General features: G+C 50.7%; 6 protein-coding genes across 6 annotated transcripts; 4 read left to right on the plus strand and 2 right to left on the minus strand.

Moving 5' to 3' along the window:
• The first annotated feature begins 2 nt into the window (after positions 1–2).
• DACRYDRAFT_19373 (Coproporphyrinogen oxidase) lies at positions 3–1248 on the plus strand. The gene is made up of 2 exons (XM_040771478.1): positions 3–74; positions 138–1248. The coding sequence occupies exons 1-2, from the start codon at positions 60–62 to the stop codon at positions 1152–1154; spliced, it is 1032 nt and encodes a 343-aa protein (XP_040632941.1). The 5' UTR covers positions 3–59; the 3' UTR covers positions 1155–1248.
• Positions 1249–1617: 369 nt separating this feature from the next.
• DACRYDRAFT_37527 (uncharacterized protein) lies at positions 1618–2140 on the minus strand (the record flags this gene model as incomplete). The annotated part of the gene is made up of 3 exons (XM_040774431.1): positions 1618–1704; positions 1759–1946; positions 2011–2140. Coding segments are annotated over 3 exons (405 nt in total), but the record flags the coding sequence as incomplete, so codon positions are not given.
• Positions 2141–3157: 1017 nt separating this feature from the next.
• DACRYDRAFT_19374 (Snf7-domain-containing protein) lies at positions 3158–4211 on the plus strand. Its single transcript, XM_040771479.1, has 5 exons — positions 3158–3414; positions 3468–3645; positions 3709–3830; positions 3880–4035; positions 4095–4211. Exons 1-5 carry the CDS (start codon positions 3292–3294, stop codon positions 4173–4175), a joined length of 660 nt encoding a protein of 219 aa, XP_040632943.1. The 5' UTR covers positions 3158–3291; the 3' UTR covers positions 4176–4211.
• Positions 4212–4500: 289 nt separating this feature from the next.
• DACRYDRAFT_19375 (uncharacterized protein) lies at positions 4501–6302 on the plus strand. Its single transcript, XM_040771480.1, has 8 exons — positions 4501–4657; positions 4732–4803; positions 4855–4888; positions 4942–4994; positions 5041–5152; positions 5204–5221; positions 5272–5966; positions 6017–6302. Exons 1-8 carry the CDS (start codon positions 4610–4612, stop codon positions 6107–6109), a joined length of 1125 nt encoding a protein of 374 aa, XP_040632944.1. The 5' UTR covers positions 4501–4609; the 3' UTR covers positions 6110–6302.
• A 1038-nt stretch (positions 6303–7340) lies between these two features.
• DACRYDRAFT_45478 (uncharacterized protein) lies at positions 7341–9442 on the minus strand (the record flags this gene model as incomplete). Its single annotated transcript, XM_040774646.1, has 5 exons — positions 7341–8132; positions 8179–8360; positions 8410–8618; positions 8665–9188; positions 9239–9442. Coding segments are annotated over 5 exons (1911 nt in total), but the record flags the coding sequence as incomplete, so codon positions are not given.
• Positions 9443–16463: 7021 nt separating this feature from the next.
• On the plus strand, positions 16464–17003 carry DACRYDRAFT_12842 (uncharacterized protein; the record flags this gene model as incomplete). The annotated part of the gene is made up of 2 exons (XM_040770950.1): positions 16464–16757; positions 16797–17003. 2 exons carry the CDS (start codon positions 16464–16466, stop codon positions 17001–17003), a joined length of 501 nt encoding a protein of 166 aa, XP_040632946.1.
• Between the last annotated feature and the right edge of the window lie 2375 nt (positions 17004–19378).

Genomic DNA, 19378 nt, shown 5'->3' on the forward strand with positions numbered 1-19378 from the left:
CCGCTCAGCTCGGCCGTGCTTTTTGCTTTTCGACGACGACAGCGTACCAGAAGACCATCATGGCTGCTACCAGTGTGAGTACATTGGTGGTTTTACTATGTAGCATGGTGATTTGCTCAACTGCACCCTGAGGACAGGAAACCCCCAAGATGCGTGATCGCATGACCACGTACATTAAAACCCTCCAGAGAGAGATCACGTCGGCGTTGAACACGCTCGACCAGGACCATTCGTTCAAAGAGGATCACTGGGTGCGGGCCGAGGGTGGTATGGGCAACTCGTGCACCATCCAAGGAGGGAAGGTGTTCGAGAAAGCTGGTGTGAACATCTCCGTCGTGCATGGGATGCTGCCCCCTGCAGCAATTCAGCAGATGCGGGCAAATCACAGCGAGATCGACTATGATCCGAAGAGCGGGAAACACCTTCCCTTCTTTGCCGCTGGTATCTCGCTCGTCATCCACCCACGCAATCCGCATGCGCCGACGATGCATGCCAACTATCGCTACTTCGAGATCGACCATCCTCCTACAGAGGAAGGAGGCGAGGCGAAGGTAGGAGAGACCCCGATGGCATGGTGGTTCGGTGGAGGGTGCGATCTGACCCCATCCTACCTCTACGAAGAGGATGCGGTACATTTCCACACCACGACCAAGGCGGCGTGCGACCCCTTCGGGCCAGAGATCTACCCGTTGTTCAAGAAATGGTGCGATGAGTACTTCTACATCACGCACAGGCAGGAGGCACGTGGTCTCGGCGGTATCTTCTTCGACGATCTGTCAGCTGGGCCTCACGCACGTATCCCTGAGGTAGCAAAAAAGCCTAACACGCCAGAGGAGATCTTCGCCTTTATTCAGTCGGCCGGAAATGCGATTGTGCCCAGCTACCTGCCTATCGTTGCCAAGCGCAAGGACACGCCATACACGGACGAACAACGCCGGTGGCAGTTGATCCGTCGAGGCCGTTACGTCGAGTTCAATCTCGTCTACGACCGTGGGACCAAGTTCGGTCTCCAGACCCCTGGTGCTCGTATCGAGAGTATCCTTATGAGCTTGCCCGAAACGGCGCGCTGGGAGTATATGTCCGAGATGGGCAAGGAGGGCACGGAAGAGGGCCGGCTTATGGCTCTGTTGACGACGCCGCGTGACTGGGCGTGAGTAGCTGCGGCTGGGCTGCATTGGCGTCTGCGGAGCCCGCGCGTGGAACGCCATTTGGCACTGTATTAATAGACATAAGAGAAATAAAGAATTCACCGCTCCAGTCTCTTCGTCGTGGGTGAATGCAATTAGGACTGTTTGCATTTGATCACGTTGCGTTGCGTCATGATATCCACAAGATTACTGCAGAGCAAACCAGCGCAACAACTGCAGCAACTGCCTCCCTCGGTCCACATCTTTCTCCATGGCCCATCAGCTGCGCCATAGACGGCAAACCCATCACGCTCCCATTCACTCCCGTCTCAACCGGCATGACGACCCAGGTCAGGACTGTCGTACTGGTCGGCTGGACAACCTTGACGAATCCGCTTTGCGCCGGTGCATCGGTCGGGAGGGCGAGTATACTGTTGGTGTCCTGCGCGGTACTGTCCGAAGGAACAGTACCATCAGACGAGGTAAGAGCTAGCTGGCCGTCGCCCCACGGGATGGGTTGGCCTAAGGGCTGTGTTGCGTATTCGGGAGGTACGACCTTCCCATCGGGACTCGAGATCTTGCACATTGACCGTCAGCTCCCCTTCACGCGTTCTCTTGCTGGATAACTCACCGCGAATCGCGCTGTCCACGAGGGGCTATCCGCACCGTCTTGCGAGAACTGGTAGAAATATATAGCACTATTCGGGTCCACCTCCGGACAGGTCCAGTTGTAAGGCGTGAGCGAGGGGTCGGTGCCGTCGACGTTCTCAGCGACGAGTGCGACAGGGGTCATGGCAAGGTTCTGGCCAGACATGAGTTCTGTACCGTCAGGAATGAAGGATGATGTCAGTACAAATCTAGCAGGAAGAGGAAAAGGATGCACGGATAGTCACGTTCTTCCATGTGCCTGTGGTATCTGGCATCCAGGAGATCGGACACTGACCCCCGGCGGTGTAGACGTCGCCTGGCCCAGGAGCTGTCGGTGTCAAAGTGGCTCGCGCAGAAAGGCCGAGCAGGCAGATAGAGATGAGCACAGAGATGAGGGTGCGAGAAGGAGACCACATTATTAGAGAGTTGAGAGGTGGTGATTAGGGGATGTGAGGTGATGTATGTTAGGCAGACGACCGGCGACCGCTGAGGGATAGAACCAGCATACATCTGGGGCTTATATACCAGCTTCTCACGAGCGCGACATTCCTCGAGAGACCCAGAGCTAGGATCGAACAGCTCCAGACCAACGATAGGAAACTTTGACACACAGCACAGACTGGATCGGAGACACACGATGGTGTTCCCTTGGTTCTAAAGTTTGGACTACAGTGCCGATCTTTGATATGATTCGATGTGAACCAGGAGGGTCAAGCGAACAGAAGTGATACGATTGTAGAAGTTTAAGTTTAAGGTCAAGTTCTTGGGGATTTGAGTCTCACTTTACCAGATTGTGTTAGATCAGAGCCGCACCTCTCAGAGACCGAGTTCAGGCATGGTGCATCGCATAACAGCTCCCCCATCTCCATGGGTCGAGAACGCACCATTAAAGGAGCTGAGCCAAAGCATTGGATTACGTTGGGTGTGTGTTGGTGGTGCCTGATGGACAGACGACCATCAACCGCTGATGTATGGAGAGTGCATTTATCCAGCGCATATATGCCATCCGTGAGCGGTGTGCGACATTCCCGAGAGATACAGAGCTGGAGCGAGCGAGTCTAGGACAAAGATAGGCTAGTTGATCAGAGACATGCAATAACGCTCGATCAAAAAGTCCATGCAGATGTATGAGATGATCAGAGGTGCACCAAGAGAGCTGAACAACCAGATACAAACCGATCGGAGAAGTCCCAGTCATGTTTCTCTGCATCGCCAAAACACACCAGGCCGGGGCCGCAACTCCGATAGACCGGCGAACCCTTCTGTCCTTCTTTGTTTCCGCTCGGCTTCCTGGCTTCGGGCGCCAGGCTTGGCAGTCTGGCCGCCAATCACACGCCGCTGGACACTCTGGCACACTTCCTACAGGCATTCCCTCATATCTCGTTGGCAGGAACAGTTATCACTATTAAACGCGACAGCATCTTTGTCTGGTCATCAGGTTCATACTCTCTTCCCAGTTGTCTCCCGAATCTCGTGACGCAAACCGTCGCTGCGGAACCAGCGCCTGCAAACTAACATGACTTCGACGATGAAATCGATCAACCGGTTCCTATATGGTCCAACACCAGAGGAAAGAGTACGTGCGTGGCAGCAAAAGCTAAAGAGCGAGGGGAGGCAGCTAGATCGGGAGATCCGGCAGGTGCATCTCTTAAGCTATCATCTATCGATGAGCTGTATCTCATGTGTGCGCAGCTAGATCAAGCTCAAGGGAAGGCAAGACAGTCACTGAAGCAGCTTGCACAGAAAGGGGACGTTAAGAGTGCTCGAATACTTGCGAAGGAGGTGGTGAGGAGTAACAAGCAGAAGGAGCGATTATACGTTTCCAAGGCGCGGCTTGGAAGCATCGGTACCCAGCTGTCAAACCAGCTCGGTGCGTTCTCCGTCTTGTGTATGCGCAGTGAGATGCTCACATGGCGGGTTTTGTGACAAATAGCTATGGTGAAGGTCACAGGGAGTTTGCATAAGAGCACGGAAATCATGAAACTGTCGAATCAACTTGTCCGGCTGCCGCAGATTAGCCAGTCAATGCGAGAAATGAGTATGGAGATGATGAAGGTGCACCTTACGATCTATATATATGCTTGTGATGACTTACCTTTTGCAGGCGGGAATTATGGAAGAGATGTTGGATGAGACGCTTGAAGCGGTGGATGACGGCGAGGAACTCGAAGAGGAGGCTGACCAGGAGGTTGAAAAGGTGCTGTTTGAGCTGACGGATGGCAAGCTCGGGCAGGCCGGGACGGTCACGACAGAACTTCCGGTATATACTATTCGCTTATCTCGTATCCTGTGAACTCTGATTACTGACGGAATGTGTAGCACTTGGAGGACAAGGAGGCCGAGGAGGAGCCGGAGATGCAGAGAATGCGGGAACAGCTGAATGGTTTGTTGAACGGGTGATAGTGATACCGCTGTTGCATGCGTATGCAGCATACCCTACATTGTCCGCTATGATTATTGCATCTTCGCTATGTGTACTTATACAAATGGCATGTATTGCTGTCACTGACTGGACGCTGTCTACTATCCAGGCGTTGTCTTTACCAGCTTTCGGCGGTATCGTGCGGTAGATAGAGTACGATCACGTGCGTTACATCATCGGGGTCCCTAATGGCCGGGCTTCCTTGGGCTTCTCCTGACGTTGGTGTGAAAATTGCTTCCTTTTCTAATCCCTGCCTTGCAAGGACTGCTCCGACATTGTCCGTCGGCCTCAAGACCGTGGCAAGCGCGCACACCGTCACTCTCACCACCTTCACACCTTTCTTTCGCTCCCTTACCTCCTCCCTCCTCTCCTCCAACCCTAACCACATACATCAACGGCGGACTGGACCAAAATGCTCAGCAGCAGGACTTTCACCACCGCCCTGCGCTCGTCCCGCTCCGTATGTACCTCAACGCTAGCACCCTGTATGCATATTTCTCATAGTAGCTGCGCGTTGGAAATTTGGATTTCTAGACCCTCGCTCGGACATATGCTACCACGAGCAACAGCCCGACGGCCAAGTTTGAGGGGAGGAAGAACGCTGGGGTGCGTCCTCCTGTCTATGTGAAACGTGCAGGTTGACTATATGCTGCATAGGGCAAGTATGTCGTGACACTCATTCCTGGTGACGGTATATTGTGCTACCTCTATGCTGGTACGATCGAGAATACTGAGAAAATATAGGCATTGGTCCCGAGATCTCCGAGTCTGTGAAGCAGATTTACACTGCTGCGAAAGTTTGTTCTCTCTCTCTTTTAGCGGGACAGTTCTGACACACCATAGGTGCCCATCGAATGGGAGGAAGTCTCGGTCGAGCCGATCCTGAAGGATGGCAAGACTGCGATCCCGGACGCGGCGATCGAGAGCGTGAAGCGGAACACGGTTGCCCTGAAGGGTGAGTCTCATCGGTGCTATTTTTGGAAGCAATTCTGAAGTACATTTGTAGGGCCGTTGGCTACTCCCAGTACGTCGTTGTGATTGTTAATGGGTGGAGTTGTACTGATGATGATGTAGTTGGGAAGGGTCACGTTTCGCTCAACCTCACCCTCCGCCGGACGTTTAACCTGTTCGCTAACGTTCGCCCATGCGTTTCCGTCCAGGGCTACAAGACGCTGTACGATGATGTGAACACTGTGCTGATCCGGGAAAACACCGAGGGAGAGTACTCTGGCATCGAGCACGAGATTGTCGACGGTGTTGTCCAGTCGATCAAGCTGATCACCTACCCCGCCTCGGAGCGTGTCGCCCGGTACGCGTTCCACTACGCTCAAGCCAACGGCCGCAAACATGTCACGGCCGTCCACAAGGCGAACATCATGAAGATGTCCGACGGGATGTTCCTGAACGCCTGCCGACAAGTGGCGAAGGAATACCCAGAGATTAAGTACGATGAGGACCTGCTCGACCGCGTCTGCCTCCAGGTCGTCCAAAACCCCAAACCCTATTCCGAGCGCGTCATGGTCATGCCCAACCTGTACGGTGACATTCTTTCCGACATGTGCGCAGGCCTGATCGGCGGCCTCGGCCTGACCCCCTCCGGTAACATCGGCCGCGACGCGTCCATCTTCGAGGCCGTCCACGGCTCGGCTCCGGACATCGCCGGAAAGGGCCTTGCTAACCCTACTGCTCTCCTCCTCTCGTCGCTCATGATGCTGAGGCATATGGAGCTCTACGACTTCGCGGAGAAGATCGAGAAGGCTGCTTTGGGCGTATGTTTTCCCTGTTTATTCGCACTGTACAATATTAACTCTATCTACAGACCATCGCTGAGGGCAAGACGATCACCGGTGATCTGGGTGGCAAGTCCTCAACCAAGGAGTACACCGCCGCTATCATCGCCAAGCTCAAATAGACAGTGACGCAGCATAGATTCCGTCCAGGAGCTGGGGATCCAGTTCAGCATGGCCCTGGCTCTTGTACCTTGCTTTGGCCATGTGACTGGCGCTGGATGTGGACTGGACGTCCACGGAAGGCAGTAAAATTATTTGCAAAAACGTACATAATGGAACGTTATATTTAATGTGCATGCCATTGTACTCATGCTTCTTTGATGGGATTGTTTTAGTGACACTTTTGTTGAACGCCTACGGACGCTTGCTGGTAGCCATATTGTGATCCTCTTCCGAGGCTGATTATCCAGCAGGGGCAAGCCGAGGATAGCTCCAACATGGTAGGACAAGACAGATGATCACAAGCCATCGCACATTGAGAAATACATGACATTGATTGACGCTACTACACCAAATGAGATGAGAACAAATGAACAATAAACTCTATTCAGCTATGTATATTATACAGCGTCGTATACAGCGTAACATTCGTCACGACAACTGCTCCCCCCCGGCACAGGATAAATAAAGAAAAACCCCAGCACAGCTGTGACATATTCCTGCATGTATGTAGTCAACAATTTCTAACTTCAGGGCGGAAACCACCTTGCACCTTGTGCTCTGTACTCTGTACTCCGCCCCACGCACTCTTTCCTAGCTGTTAAAGATCAGATCCTATAACCCACTCCCTTGGGCGCTCACGACCGAGCTCCCTCGGATCGTCTCGACCAGGTTGTCCCAATACGTCCACTCTTCCTGCGTCCCCGCCAGTCCCCCAACAGGCAACGTGAGTGGGTCTCCGAGCCCAAGCGTGCCCTCAAGTGTCATAGGCTGGCCCAGGCCATCCCCGAGTGACCACCCACCAGCAGGCACGCCAACCGCCGCCGAGCCAGTAGCAGTATCGCACCATTTATCCAGCAACGCCTGGGCGCTCTCGTCCTCCGTCGGGGAAAGCTGAGCACCGTTAGACATCGTACTCTGCGGACGGTCTATAAGCCTCGAGAACGCTGGGTACGGATTCGGCTCCACGGCGCTGAACGGGTGCCGGTAGGGCATATACGAGTTGGTAGGCGAAGCGGCTATCTGCGCACTGGGGGAGACAGGGTTCGGGAAGGGCGAGCCGACGAGAGCGGTGGAAGGGATCGTCTGGCTGATATTGAGGAGGATGTTTGCCGTTGTCTGAGGGTCGAGCTGGCCGTTTGCGTCATACCCGTGCTCATCAGGTTCGCTCTTGAGGATGCGCCGCCCTGTGAGCGCCTTAGATTGAAGGAGCTCGATGACCTTCAGTTCCCGCCGAGTCGTCTCGTCTAGCTCGTCACCGATGATCATGTGCTCTTGGATGAAGCTGTCTACAATCTGGCGCATGGCGTCTGATTCTGGCCCGTCAGGCTCAAGCACGAGAGAGATCCCAGCCGTCATCGCCGCTTGGAACTCACGGTACCCGCCACCCAGAGACCGCATAACCGAGTCGGAGACAGAACGCTTAAAGAGCTGGCGAACGCGGAAGTCCAGCCGGGCAGACTTGAACGACGCGCTGCGAGAAAGGTTGTACCTGTCGCTCCGGCGGAGGAGGTAGGGTCTGTGCAAGGACATACGGACGAAGAAGACTTCGGTGATGATGAGGAACCTGTGAACGGGGACGAAGTGGTAGATGTGGTCTAGCGACGTGTCCGGGTCGAGGGAGTAGTGGGGCGGGAGGGTCTGGATAAAGTTCTCCAGCTCCTGGTCTAGGTGCACTACGTCGCTGTAATGGGAGTGACCGCGCAGGTTCTGGAAATGATGCACGATGTGGCCTATGATGATCGCGAGCGAGTGACGGAGGATTTGGAACGTCATCAGCGTGGGCTTGCTCAGCGGCTCGGAGGAAGGCATCACTATCTGCGCAGTGGGCAGCGCGTCGTCAGGGATGTTGGACGGCGGGAGGGTGTCGGTGTAGTCGTCTGATATGCTCGGTGGGCGGCCGAGAATGAGCGCGTGCGTCCGGTCGGCATGGTACAGGTAGGTCCATACCCGCCGGCGGTACTCGGTGTTGAACGCGTCCAAGCCCTGATGCTTGTGAGCTCACGTTCACCCCGCATGTGAATACACTCACGAGCTTTGTCCCGTCCCTATGCAGGCCTAGGGCTTGTGCCGTCCTGACAGCAGCGCCGAGCTGAGCCCAGCACTCGGTGATCCTCCGCTCAAAGATGAGGAACCTGAAGCTCAACAGGCGCGCAAAGACGAGCTCGAGCGAGTCGCTCTGTACCGCAGCGGCGATGAGGAGCGATCTGCGAGCTACTGGAGTCAGCCCCGTGCCCGGAGGAGAAGACGAGTTGGCACTCACAAGCCCAGTAATACCTCAGACTGGTGATCCTGCGTGCGGCGGAGTTGCCGGCCAAGTGCTCGGGAGCGAGCCGCACGGACGTGGCGAGGATCACGAATAGCAGAGGGAGGAAACGGATGTCGTTCGGGTGAAGCTTGCCCTGGTTAGCGTAGATCGATTCGTACGACACGCGGAAGGCGGGTTCGTACAGCGGGTACCGGGTGTAATTACTACGCATCGAATGAGCAGCGCTCTCACAAGCCTGGAAAGACGTACATCTGCTGAAAGTAAAAGTCCACAAGCCGGTCAGTCATGACCTTGCTCTCCGGGAGTTCCCTCAGCAGCTCAGGAACCTTGGTCGCCGAGACCCCACAGTCCTGTATAAGCCTGAGGAGTCGCTCTGCGGGCGTTTGTGGGTCCTCGACAGGTCCGAGCTCGCCGCTCTGTGCATGCAGCTGCTCCAGCAAAGGCTGGGTCGTCACGCTCCCGCTCGCACTGCTGCCGTACCACTTCCCGCCCTGGAGGATCCCGCCTTGTGGGTCGCTGTCTTCTGCTTGCGGACCAGAGTCTCCGTGCAGGGATTCGGTGTCTATGCCCATGTCGTCCCCTCCGTCGCTGGGTGACTGGGGAATGGAAGACCCGAGACGGGAAGCATACTGCGGCAGAGCTTGCTCGATGATGTTCTCTACTCGTGCGAGGCGGGCTGCGAGGTCTCCATCGGCTTTGCCCGGTGTGTAGCCCTTACACAGTTCAGGCACCTTGCGAGCTATACAGTGGGAGCAAGGGATCTGACGGTCGCACTATTCAAGGATGAGATACGACATACAGTGAAAGAAAGAGCAAGACGTACCTTCTGCTTCCTCCTATGACACTCGCTGCAGCTGTAGCTAACCCTCGTCCTCTGCTTCTTCTTCACGCTTCCGTTTGCCTCTGTCTGACTCCTCCTCTTCTGACCTGCCCCTCCCGCACTGAAGGGAGTCCCCCCACCTAGGCCGGCACTGTCGGGACCCAGTGGGGTGAGGCTGTCTGGAGTGAGGCCGGAGTAGAGGGGCATGCTCCCCTGGGGGATGTTGCCGTTTGCTGTTGCTGCTGTTGTTGAGGTGGCAGAAGGAGGAGGGAGGTCGGGGTCGATGGAAGCGTCGTGCATTGGATGGCCACGAGGGGTTTATTATGAGGAAAGAGGAAAGAAGGGCTGGACCCAGAGAGTGGCGAAAGAAATGAACTTGTTATGGAAGGACAATGATGCGCCTCGTGGCTGATGACCGAAAGAGGGGCTAGGCATAAATAGGTTAACAATAGAGACAATGTACAAATCGAATGTGACAATTACCCTCTATCACCAACAGGTTTACAACAATCAATCAATCCTTCTCTTCACTCGGGGGTAACGAACTAAAGAACAGTTCACCCGGATGAACCTCCCCGACGCCCTCTTTGCTAGCTCACTCACAAGGTCTCAGTCCCGTGCTCACCTCTGTCTCACCTTCCATCCCACGTAATGTAACAAATGAATTCAAATCCACCGCCTATCATCTTAGACAAGGCACCGGCGCTTCTCTCCTACTTCCGCCCAGTGCAGTCCCTGAACGCCCCAATCGTACAATTTATCCCCATCCATTCCCTCCTACCATGCGTGACTTTGACAACATACTTTATCAGGTCTGATCAATTGCAAGATGAAGGGCCGGCCCCTCCGGTGCAGATACGTATGGTGATGCAGAGAGGACAGCACCCTTAGTCTCCTCCCAGACCCGCTTCCTTGGCTCATTTGCGTGAGGTCTGTTCGGGACCCAGTCTCGTTTTTGCTCCCACCCCCTCAGTTCAAGCTCAGCTGGCGGAGTCAGATTGGTCATTCAGCCTTCCCTTAGGTAATGAGTTCTCCAATAGCCAGTACATATTCCCATGGGGGTTTCAAGCAGTCAAATCACTCTTGCAACAAACTCACTGTTCATAACTTTGATTTACACTAATTGCCTCTCTGTATCTCCTTCCAGTTTTCATTTCTAATGATCTCCATTCCCCCTACTATATCACCCCTTCATTATGACCAAGCTGCTGCCAACTCACCCAAGTCCTGTGATTAATCTTGTCAAACCAAACTGCCTTGCAGAGCCAACCTGTCTGCACCACACTCACTTCTATTCAGTCAAGCTACACTCCTCTTCCACCATAGTCAGTGTATGTGTGCTGCCCATCCACACTAGGCTTCTTCCCTGGATGTTCTCCTTGCCCTGTCTGTCTACACATCTGTAGTTTGCATTGGCCTATCAAGTGTACTCCTTGCCCTGTCTGTCTACAAGTCCCCATCCATCTACAACTTGCCCTCCTCCAGTCCATCTACAACCCCCTGTCTGTCTACCACTTCCTCCTCCTCCAGTCTGTCTACAAGTCCCTGTCCATCTACAACTCGCCCTCCTCCTCCAGTCTGTCTACAAGTCCCCATCTGTCTACCACTTCCTCCTCCTCCAGTCCGTCTACAACCCCCCATCTGTCTACAACTCCTCCTCCTCCCATCTGTCTACAACCCCCTGTCCATCTACCACCACCTCCTCCTCCCATCTGTCTACAACCCCCTGTCCATCTACCACTTCCTCCTCCTCTGGTCTGTCTACAACCCCCCCCTGTCTGTCTACAAGTCCCCTACAATTCCCTCCTCCGGTCTGTCCACAAAGCATGGTGCATCTACATGCACTGTCCTTCTGCTGACTGGCATGTTGGTAGTCTTTCCAGTTGAGTTGATTTCATCTCCTTGCCCTGTTTCCCCTATTCCTGTCATGTGTGTTCTTGTTGTCTAATGTTTCCCCATCCTAGTTGTCAAACCACCATATCCCCCTCACTGTCTTTCAATAAGTTCTCCTTTGATAGTCATTGTACATCTCCTCAATGTGACACCATCAGCATTCATTTGTTTCTTGTTCTCTTAAGCTCTCAATATTTGAATTGGTCTCCATTACTAAATACATTCATTGCTGTGACCCTCAATCACTTATGCGGTGTTATTATGGTCCCATATGTCCCTATAATGCCCACATCCACTCACACCTGATCTAACCTTTGCAACTGTCAATGACAACACTTTCATTACAGTTGCATCACTTTATCCAATGGGGCATTAATGCCAAGTACCACTCAACCACCTTTTGATCAACAATCAGATGACCATCATCCAGACCTATGACCTGCTATCCATCCAACCGGTGGGCCCAGGACATTGCCACGTACATCTGTGCTACATCTCATTGTCAACAAATGACTTGGTACTTGGCATGCCTTCGTTACCTCTTTTGAATGTTCCCATCAAATCCACCGATACTCAGTCAAGCAACTGCCCTTGACACTGGTGTATAGATTGCACATACCCTAACACCAAAGGAATCTGCATTGGTTTCAGTCAGTTTCCTTCCCAGCCAGCTGCAATATCCATACCTGTCTCCATGAAGTGGTGACTTTGTGTTGACATTTCACTGACCAGGTGCAGGGTTGAACCAATACCTCCTTCATTCCACCTCCATACAAAGAGAAATGCACAATTGGATATGGCTGATGTGACATCCCGGTTTCGCAGCACACAAGCACAGGCAAGGATTGGTGAGTCTCCAAGTTATCATGCCCACCAGGTGATCTGCCATACCAAGCCACCTTGGACAAAAAGCCAACCATGTGACCTTGGCTCCTGTTGTATAACCCTGTGTATAACCCATTGCAGATCAGTATGACTTGAGCTCCCACTTTGAGTGATTGAGAGGCTTGAGCAACTATTCCTGACAAGGCCCATGTGATATTGGATGTCGAAGTTGCCCTGTTGTTGAATGCTTGATAAGTATACATCATGCCATCAATTAGATCCAAAGCCTGAGCATTTGCAGCATCAACTGATTCTCAATGTGGATATCTATATCTCTGTTGTTCAAATCTGCTCATTCTGTGCTAATTACATGTACAGCTTGGTTGGTTCGATGCCACCTGGCTCAGGAGGCAGTGGGCGCTCCAAGGAGTGCATTAATGACTGCATTTTTTGTGAGCAGTGCCTGATTTGCACCTCCTGCAGCATGCAAATCAATGCTATTGATATCAGATATGATGCCCCTCTGAACATACTGAATACCTGCCTGCATCAGCTTGGCGGAAGATGTTGTGCAGCACAAATGTGGTGTATATGCAATTATGCCATTGAATGGCCTTGAAGGCATATTTTGCATGCTTATGACCTCTCGAAATAGGCAGAAGTTGCAAGAAATCACCTACCAGAATTAACTTTCAAACCTCAGTTGGTTACCCATCATGTCAGCTATCAATGCTCACTTGCATCCTGCTGAAGGCTTTGGCAGCACCTTGTAAATGGCATGCAAGCATTGCAAGCTTATCAAATAGTTCAGCAGACAAAAGCAAGACTAGTCCATGGTTCAGAAACAGGTCTCTGCTTTCATGCCCCTACATATTCTCCTACTTACTCTTGTCAATAACAAGCACTTCTGTCTCCACCCACTGATTCAGGCGCTCTGTGTTGCATATAATCTTGTCACACAGCTCTTCCACTGATCCATCCCTGAGTCCAATTCCTGTATACAAATGAAGCGTACATCCCCCAAGCTCCACAGCTGCCAAGGCAGTGGTAGTGGTGATGCCCACTGCACCTATGTTTGTGTGTTTGGCAAGCAGTGCTTTCAAAATACAGCACAACAAGTATGTCTTGCCACTACCTGTGTTTGTTATAACTCTATGCATATTGGCAACTTGAATCATGGACCTGCTTCTCCCATGATGAACATGTTATGTCCTGCCAAACAGAGCTGCATAGTGTGATGTTGCATATCACTTAATTGCTCCATGGTTGTCAAGTCACAAAGAGATGAAGAACCACACATCCATGTCTGCTCACCCAGTCCAATATGGCTTGTCCCTATTAATTGGTTCATTTGACCATCAAAGCAAAAGACTACATTCAGGCATGCATATATGGTGGATGGTTATATTGTGAATTCAGCCACTGGTAACATGTCCAAGTCAGGAACTCTATCTGACTGGGATGCCTCCAAATACCAGGCATTCACGTCTCCTCCCAGGCCTGGCAGCCATTTGTGATAGTCAACTAAAACAGAACTCTCCATAGCAATCAAGTCAATATGCTTGTTTGCCACAGTTTCTTCCATTCTGATGTACAATACCAACTCTCCTCACATACTTTCCAGTCCTGCTGTGTCACAAAACACTGACAACAAATGACCATAGACCACCCAGAAGGTTGACTTCAAGATCTCAGGGATTCCAAGCCCTTGAAGCATAATCCATCATGCCATTGAGTAAGAAAGGTACAGCTGTTGTTATGCAAAGGCTTATGGAGGCAATAAGATACATAAAGGTCATCAAACCAAGTTGGTACCAGCTGGAAAACAGGATGATCTCGTGGAGCATACAAGTCTTCCACTGTGCACAGGTCCTCTTCTGTCACATGAACCTTGGGTGACATCAGCATTGTGCCATTGAGCAAGCCAAAAGCCAACCCCCCTTTAAATTATGTGCATCATTAAAGCGCTCAGGATGGTGAAGAATGTGGGACAGAATGCCATGAGGAAGGACTTTGTTTCTGTCAGGGCGCAGCCTGGACAAGTTGTGCATGTAGATGTACAGGTTCAGATGCTTCTGTATCAATGGAACAGCCATGTGGCGAAATAATAACCTACATTATTGCCACGTCAGTGCAATCAAAATGCTCAATCACAAGACATACCATTGCAGAAGATCACTTGGGTCATACCAGTTTTCTGTGAGACCCTCTTCAAACAGAGTTTCCCACCCTGGTGAGAATTCTCAACGCAACTGAGACCATTTGATCTCAGCTTTGATATTGGTATGTCCATGCTTCCATACATGTTGTAGGATTCCCTTCAGGGTGGGATCCAGTTGCTGGTGTAACAAGGTGTGGCCATTTGTGATGCCGTTGTTCTCACTCCCCAGATCTGATTGTGTCAGGAGAGGGATACCTGACACAAGGACAGCATGAGTGATAGATGTCAATCCATTCTGTCCAGACCAGGCTAACCCTTGTATTTGCAAGCCATTTGCAGATAGTAGCTGAAGATTAGCTGAGGATTAGAGTTTGTCCACCATACCTTAATCCACATTAGGTTGCCTGTGAACATTTCCACCCTGAGGTGCAGGAACAGTCCGAATTGTGTCCACTTATTGTGATGATCCACTGCAATATTAGCAAACACCCCTGCCAATATGAACATCTTGCATTTCAGCCATGTTCCCAATCAACATTCAACTTCTTTGCAATGGTGAATGTTATTATATGAGCGAATAAGGGATCCATAGGACAAAGTCAGCTTTGTTACTATGTTTTAAACACCCATGCTTACAAAGGTGTGTGGATACCCTCCAAATGCAGCCATGATTGACATTGTTTCATGCCAGCATTGGTATAATGATAATGCACATTCTCTATGTGGGGTGTGATTGTGTTCAAATCATGTCACTGTTGTCAAACACTTTGCAGATTCATCTCTCCATGGCAGCATTGAACCATCTTTGCACTGCAACAGGTTGAGTACATTGCACCGCAATGAAGGCACTGTTGGCAGTTATGTCAATGTCCATCCATTTTCCACTGCATGCACATCAGATAAAATGGCTCTGGCAATTGCTTTATTCGTGAGCCCATGGTGAAAGTATTGCTTGATCAATGGCAGGAGAATGTCATCTGGCACTGTCCCAGGGATCAATCGCTCATGAGACAGGGATTACAGGTGCTCATTGTAATATTAACTTACCCGTTGGCAGATGCTGGTTGCACTTGCAAGGGCCATGCTGATCAGTCAAAGGAGATGCAACTGTGGACATTGTTCATGATAATGTACAGACAAGACTGGTCCAGTAACAGTTCTATATGTCAACCAGTCACTGGAGGAGTCATGTCTGAACAAGTGTGTAGGGTCAACAATTCTCATTCCCCATCTGCATATGCTGAGGGTAGTCAATCATACACCCATCCTCCATGCTTCTCTATATGCTTCCATAGATACCAAAGGAAAATGGCAAACTGTGATTCCATGAGGCTATGCAATATTCAATATCAAAATATGCTGGGCAATCAGAAATTTACTCTGGGCTGATTGGGTTCTTTGTTTCCATCCTCTCTGCAGTCACGCTGTCATCATGTGATTGGGCAAAGAGTAGACGGACAGTGGGATAAACACACATGCTGTCCCTTCTGCCCAACCAGGGTCACCCCCACCCTGATGGATCAACCTTTTTTTGGCCTGTCAACTCAATAATCCTCTCTGTCTGCATTCCATCATATCATGCAATGTAGTGCCTCCTTGCAGCTTGGATGGATGCTAGAGTCAAGTCCCAAGCAAATATCACTACATTAAGGTCTACTGAGTGATACCCGCTCAGATGCATTGTATCTACCCAACCCGGCTTACAGCAGAAGGACATGAGTTTGATTGCATTATGCTTTGGTGATGTACCAGTTGTTGGGCAGAAATTCCCTGCTTCCCTGTGCAACAAGTACACCACCACCCAATTCTATCTCACATCTTCATTTTTTTTTCCAGGGAAGAGGGGGAGGTTTCACCTCTCTTTCCTGCCATGGTCACCCCTCCCACCTATCCAGGTTTGCCTTTGACTTCAGTATAAGTACTTCCCTTGATGTGTGCACATTCAAGTACAGCATCCCGAAATGGACCAGATTGACCATGAGACCCAGGCAATCCTCCTGCAACTGGCTGGTCTCACGTATAGATCCCCAAATGATATGTACTGTAGGAGGGGGACCAGGTGCATGACTTTTGGCACAGACAATGGTTACATACCTGCTGGAACCCCATGGCAGTGCATGTGAGAGGGCAATATGGTTGTGGTGGTCTGTGAGACCGATTTCCATTACTATCAGGCCAAGCTCAGCTCCAAGATCACACATACGTTGATCACCGAGCCTCACACTATTTTCCATCACAATTCTGAGCCTGCTCATGGCACAACAGAGCAAGATATTAGATGGCTCAATAACTTGGCCAAAAAGCAAAGTGCATCACACTTCCCCTGCTGATACATGTACCCAGCTTACCATGACCTCGCTAGTTGGTGGGTCTGTGGTGCAAGCTATTGGTGCTGCCCCTCAGATAGCAAGTCCACTTTATGCAGATTTCCAAGGTCAACACTCTACTCAAACCTATCAAGCCTCTTTGGGCTTGGCTAAGATCCCAGGCATATATGGGTACACCCAGGATCATGCTTACTATAAGCAAGACCTGGCCCAACTTTCCAAGCAAGCATATGCTGCTCAGCCTGCAGAAACCATCCAAATTTGGTTTGGCATAGACTATTATGAAGAAGGCAAACACAGGTCAAAGCTATACAGAGTAAGTATTCAGGAATATGCACATTCATGATGGCTATAGAATTTTGAGGATAAAACAGATCTTCCTGCCAAAAGCACATGGGCCACCATAAAGCAGGCCCTCACCAGCATGATGCAGCGTAAGGTTTTTGAACGTTTGAATGGGTTTGTCATTCAAATCAATGATTACAACCTGCGAGGCAGGGACAGGACTACAAAAGCGAGAGGTTTGACAATACCTGCCCTCTCCTATACAATTTATGCATAGTCACAGGTCATGGGAAACCAAAAGGGTCTGCTGCCAAATTCCAGTTGGGCAAAAAATTTGACCTGTGTTTAGTCATGAAGCCGCATGTATACAATTGTCTGCTTGCCCACCTGGAGCAATGCAAGATAGGGCAGACAGGTGGTTGTATTGAAGGGGCTCCTGAGGGCAGAGTAAATGGGGAATATACAGGTATAAGTGTGTTCACTGCCAAAATGGGTGCGGCACAGTGCAAGAGAGTATGCATGGTTGGGCCCTCCAACATAAGTATTTGAAGTCCTCCTGGGTTCAGACTATCAGCTAATAATGGATGCCAGCAATCTAGTCTGACAAAGGGTCTGCTGCTAAAGCAGGTCCATGTGACAATCCCCAATGAGAGGAGTCTGCCACCTACAGTACACTTCCTCACTGCAGATGGTATCTGCAGTGCTCTTCTCAAAAGTACCGCCATGCAGGAATCCACAAATCTGCCCCCCTGTGAGCCCTGGCAACAACAATATCCAAATTCATTCTAACCATATGACCCAGATGTTTATCAAGAGATGGGGCATTTCATTGGTGTGCATGTCCTCAATTTTGGCACACTAGTGCAAAACCATGCAAAATTTGTCCTGGAGTGGTCCAAGGCTTGTCAAGCCAGTACTAAGGTCAACAAAAGGGCCACTAATCTTCTTGGGAAACCCAGCAGCTTCAAGACTGCTCACCCAGGCAGCATTGTTCTATATGAAAGCATGAAAGACTGGCAACAGCATGACTACAATCCTTTCCCCTTAGGGGTTTAAAAAGAAGCTGCCTTCAAAAGATGGTATCTACATGCAAGATCCACCAATGATGGCAGTGTGGACTCCATGGTCCAAACTACAAGGGCAGATGAAGAAGAGAAACTGGCCGGCAAAGCAACAGCACTTATGTGGGCCTCATCCTTGCAGAAGCTGGTCATGGACAGCATAATGGTAAAGCTACAGGACCATCATGCACATGACACAATTGGAAACATCAATTGGCCAAGTGTTTGTTTTGTCATGGCAGGACTGTACAGGGTTATGCAGGCTCAGCCATCAAGAGATGGCAGGGACACCAGGCTACATGTGCACTATCTAGTGGAGGAGCTCCTTCCACGTGCGTCTTTCATCAAGTATATTCACAACAGCAAAGCTACGCCCTGCTTTAGTGAGGGTGATCATGGCCTATTGCATGGTTCCTAGCTTTCTCACAGCATTTGCAATATGTCAAGATGAAGGGCCAAGTATATGTTAGCGATTATCAGGGTAACTACCACTAATATTGATGGGATTTATACCTGATTCTTTGGGTAGGATGCAACAGACTCCTCACTGATCCGCAGATCATGACAAACCTGTGTGTCTTCCCCCAATATGCTGGGTAAAGGGGAATTCACAGGAATCACAGTGACCTACCCAGATCCCTATTCTGCGGCAGCAATCTGGCATCAGCATTTTGATTGTTCACCTCAGAGCATGAATGCAATGAGTTCTGTCAGTCATATGGACTATCACCATTCAGTCCACAAATATTGAATGCCATCAATGTTCTGTTGCCAATTGCAAGGCATTCACATGTGCAAAAGCCTTGGGCCACAGATCAACATTGTGACCCAGAGGCTGCATGGTTGGCAGCCTCCACACTGTTGCATTTGGCTGGAGCATGAAGGGGGCAGGGGACATAGATCATCAAGTGAGTGCCTTGGTGGTCTCCTAGATTGGGATGTCATGTCAATCAAATGCATCCATGGAGATTGCAGCACTAGGTGTCATGTCAGAAAACAGAAAAAAACAGACAATCAAGGCACATGCACTATACACCTGACCATCCATCTATCTGCTCTAAATCATGTCCATATTATTGAGCAACATTCCTGAGACGCCTGCAATAGCCAACACTGAAATGAGCGAAATGCTTGACGTTTCCTTCACAGGGTTGAACTGCACCTTCACCAGCATCTGCTGGGGTTTCTGATTGTGCAGCCCATGTAGGTGGCATATACATGTCTTGACCTGGACTAATATAAGCCACAGTGCCACGATTTCAGCCATTGGTCACACCTTGAACCTGCCTTCCTGATTGGGTATTAAAGACCAGACTGACCTATAACAGCATGAGATACCAATGGATGGCCCCAAGGCATCCATTGGTATACCTGTCTTATTGAATGGATTCATCTTTCCCAGCAGCTCAAGTGCTTGTGCCCAATTTCCCAGCTTGAACTATGAGGGCTTTGAGCACAAGTCTTCAGCAAATGATGCACATAATGATGCACCTGACATTGAACTGCCAAGTAGCAACATCCAATGCTCAGATTCACTAATTGTATGCCCTACTTCCCAGCAGTGTGTACCCCCCCCCCCCCCCCCCCCCCC

This window comes from Dacryopinax primogenitus (assembly GCF_000292625.1).
Source record: "Dacryopinax primogenitus strain DJM-731 SS1 chromosome Unknown DACRYscaffold_1, whole genome shotgun sequence".
NCBI lineage: Eukaryota > Fungi > Basidiomycota > Dacrymycetes > Dacrymycetales > Dacrymycetaceae > Dacryopinax > Dacryopinax primogenitus.

Excerpts from the sequence above, each read along its gene's own strand:
- DACRYDRAFT_19374 (XM_040771479.1), top strand. The coding sequence starts at position 3,292 with ATGACTTCGACGATGAAATCGATCAACCGGTTCCTATATGGTCCAACA. Across the intron at positions 3,646-3,708 it reads CCAGCTGTCAAACCAGCTCG|CTATGGTGAAGGTCACAGGG; the intron begins GTGCGTTCTCCG and ends TGTGACAAATAG. Across the intron at positions 3,831-3,879 it reads TGAGTATGGAGATGATGAAG|GCGGGAATTATGGAAGAGAT; the intron begins GTGCACCTTACG and ends TACCTTTTGCAG.
- DACRYDRAFT_19375 (XM_040771480.1), top strand. The coding sequence starts at position 4,610 with ATGCTCAGCAGCAGGACTTTCACCACCGCCCTGCGCTCGTCCCGCTCC. Across the intron at positions 4,658-4,731 it reads CCCTGCGCTCGTCCCGCTCC|ACCCTCGCTCGGACATATGC; the intron begins GTATGTACCTCA and ends TTGGATTTCTAG. Across the intron at positions 4,995-5,040 it reads AGATTTACACTGCTGCGAAA|GTGCCCATCGAATGGGAGGA; the intron begins GTTTGTTCTCTC and ends GACACACCATAG.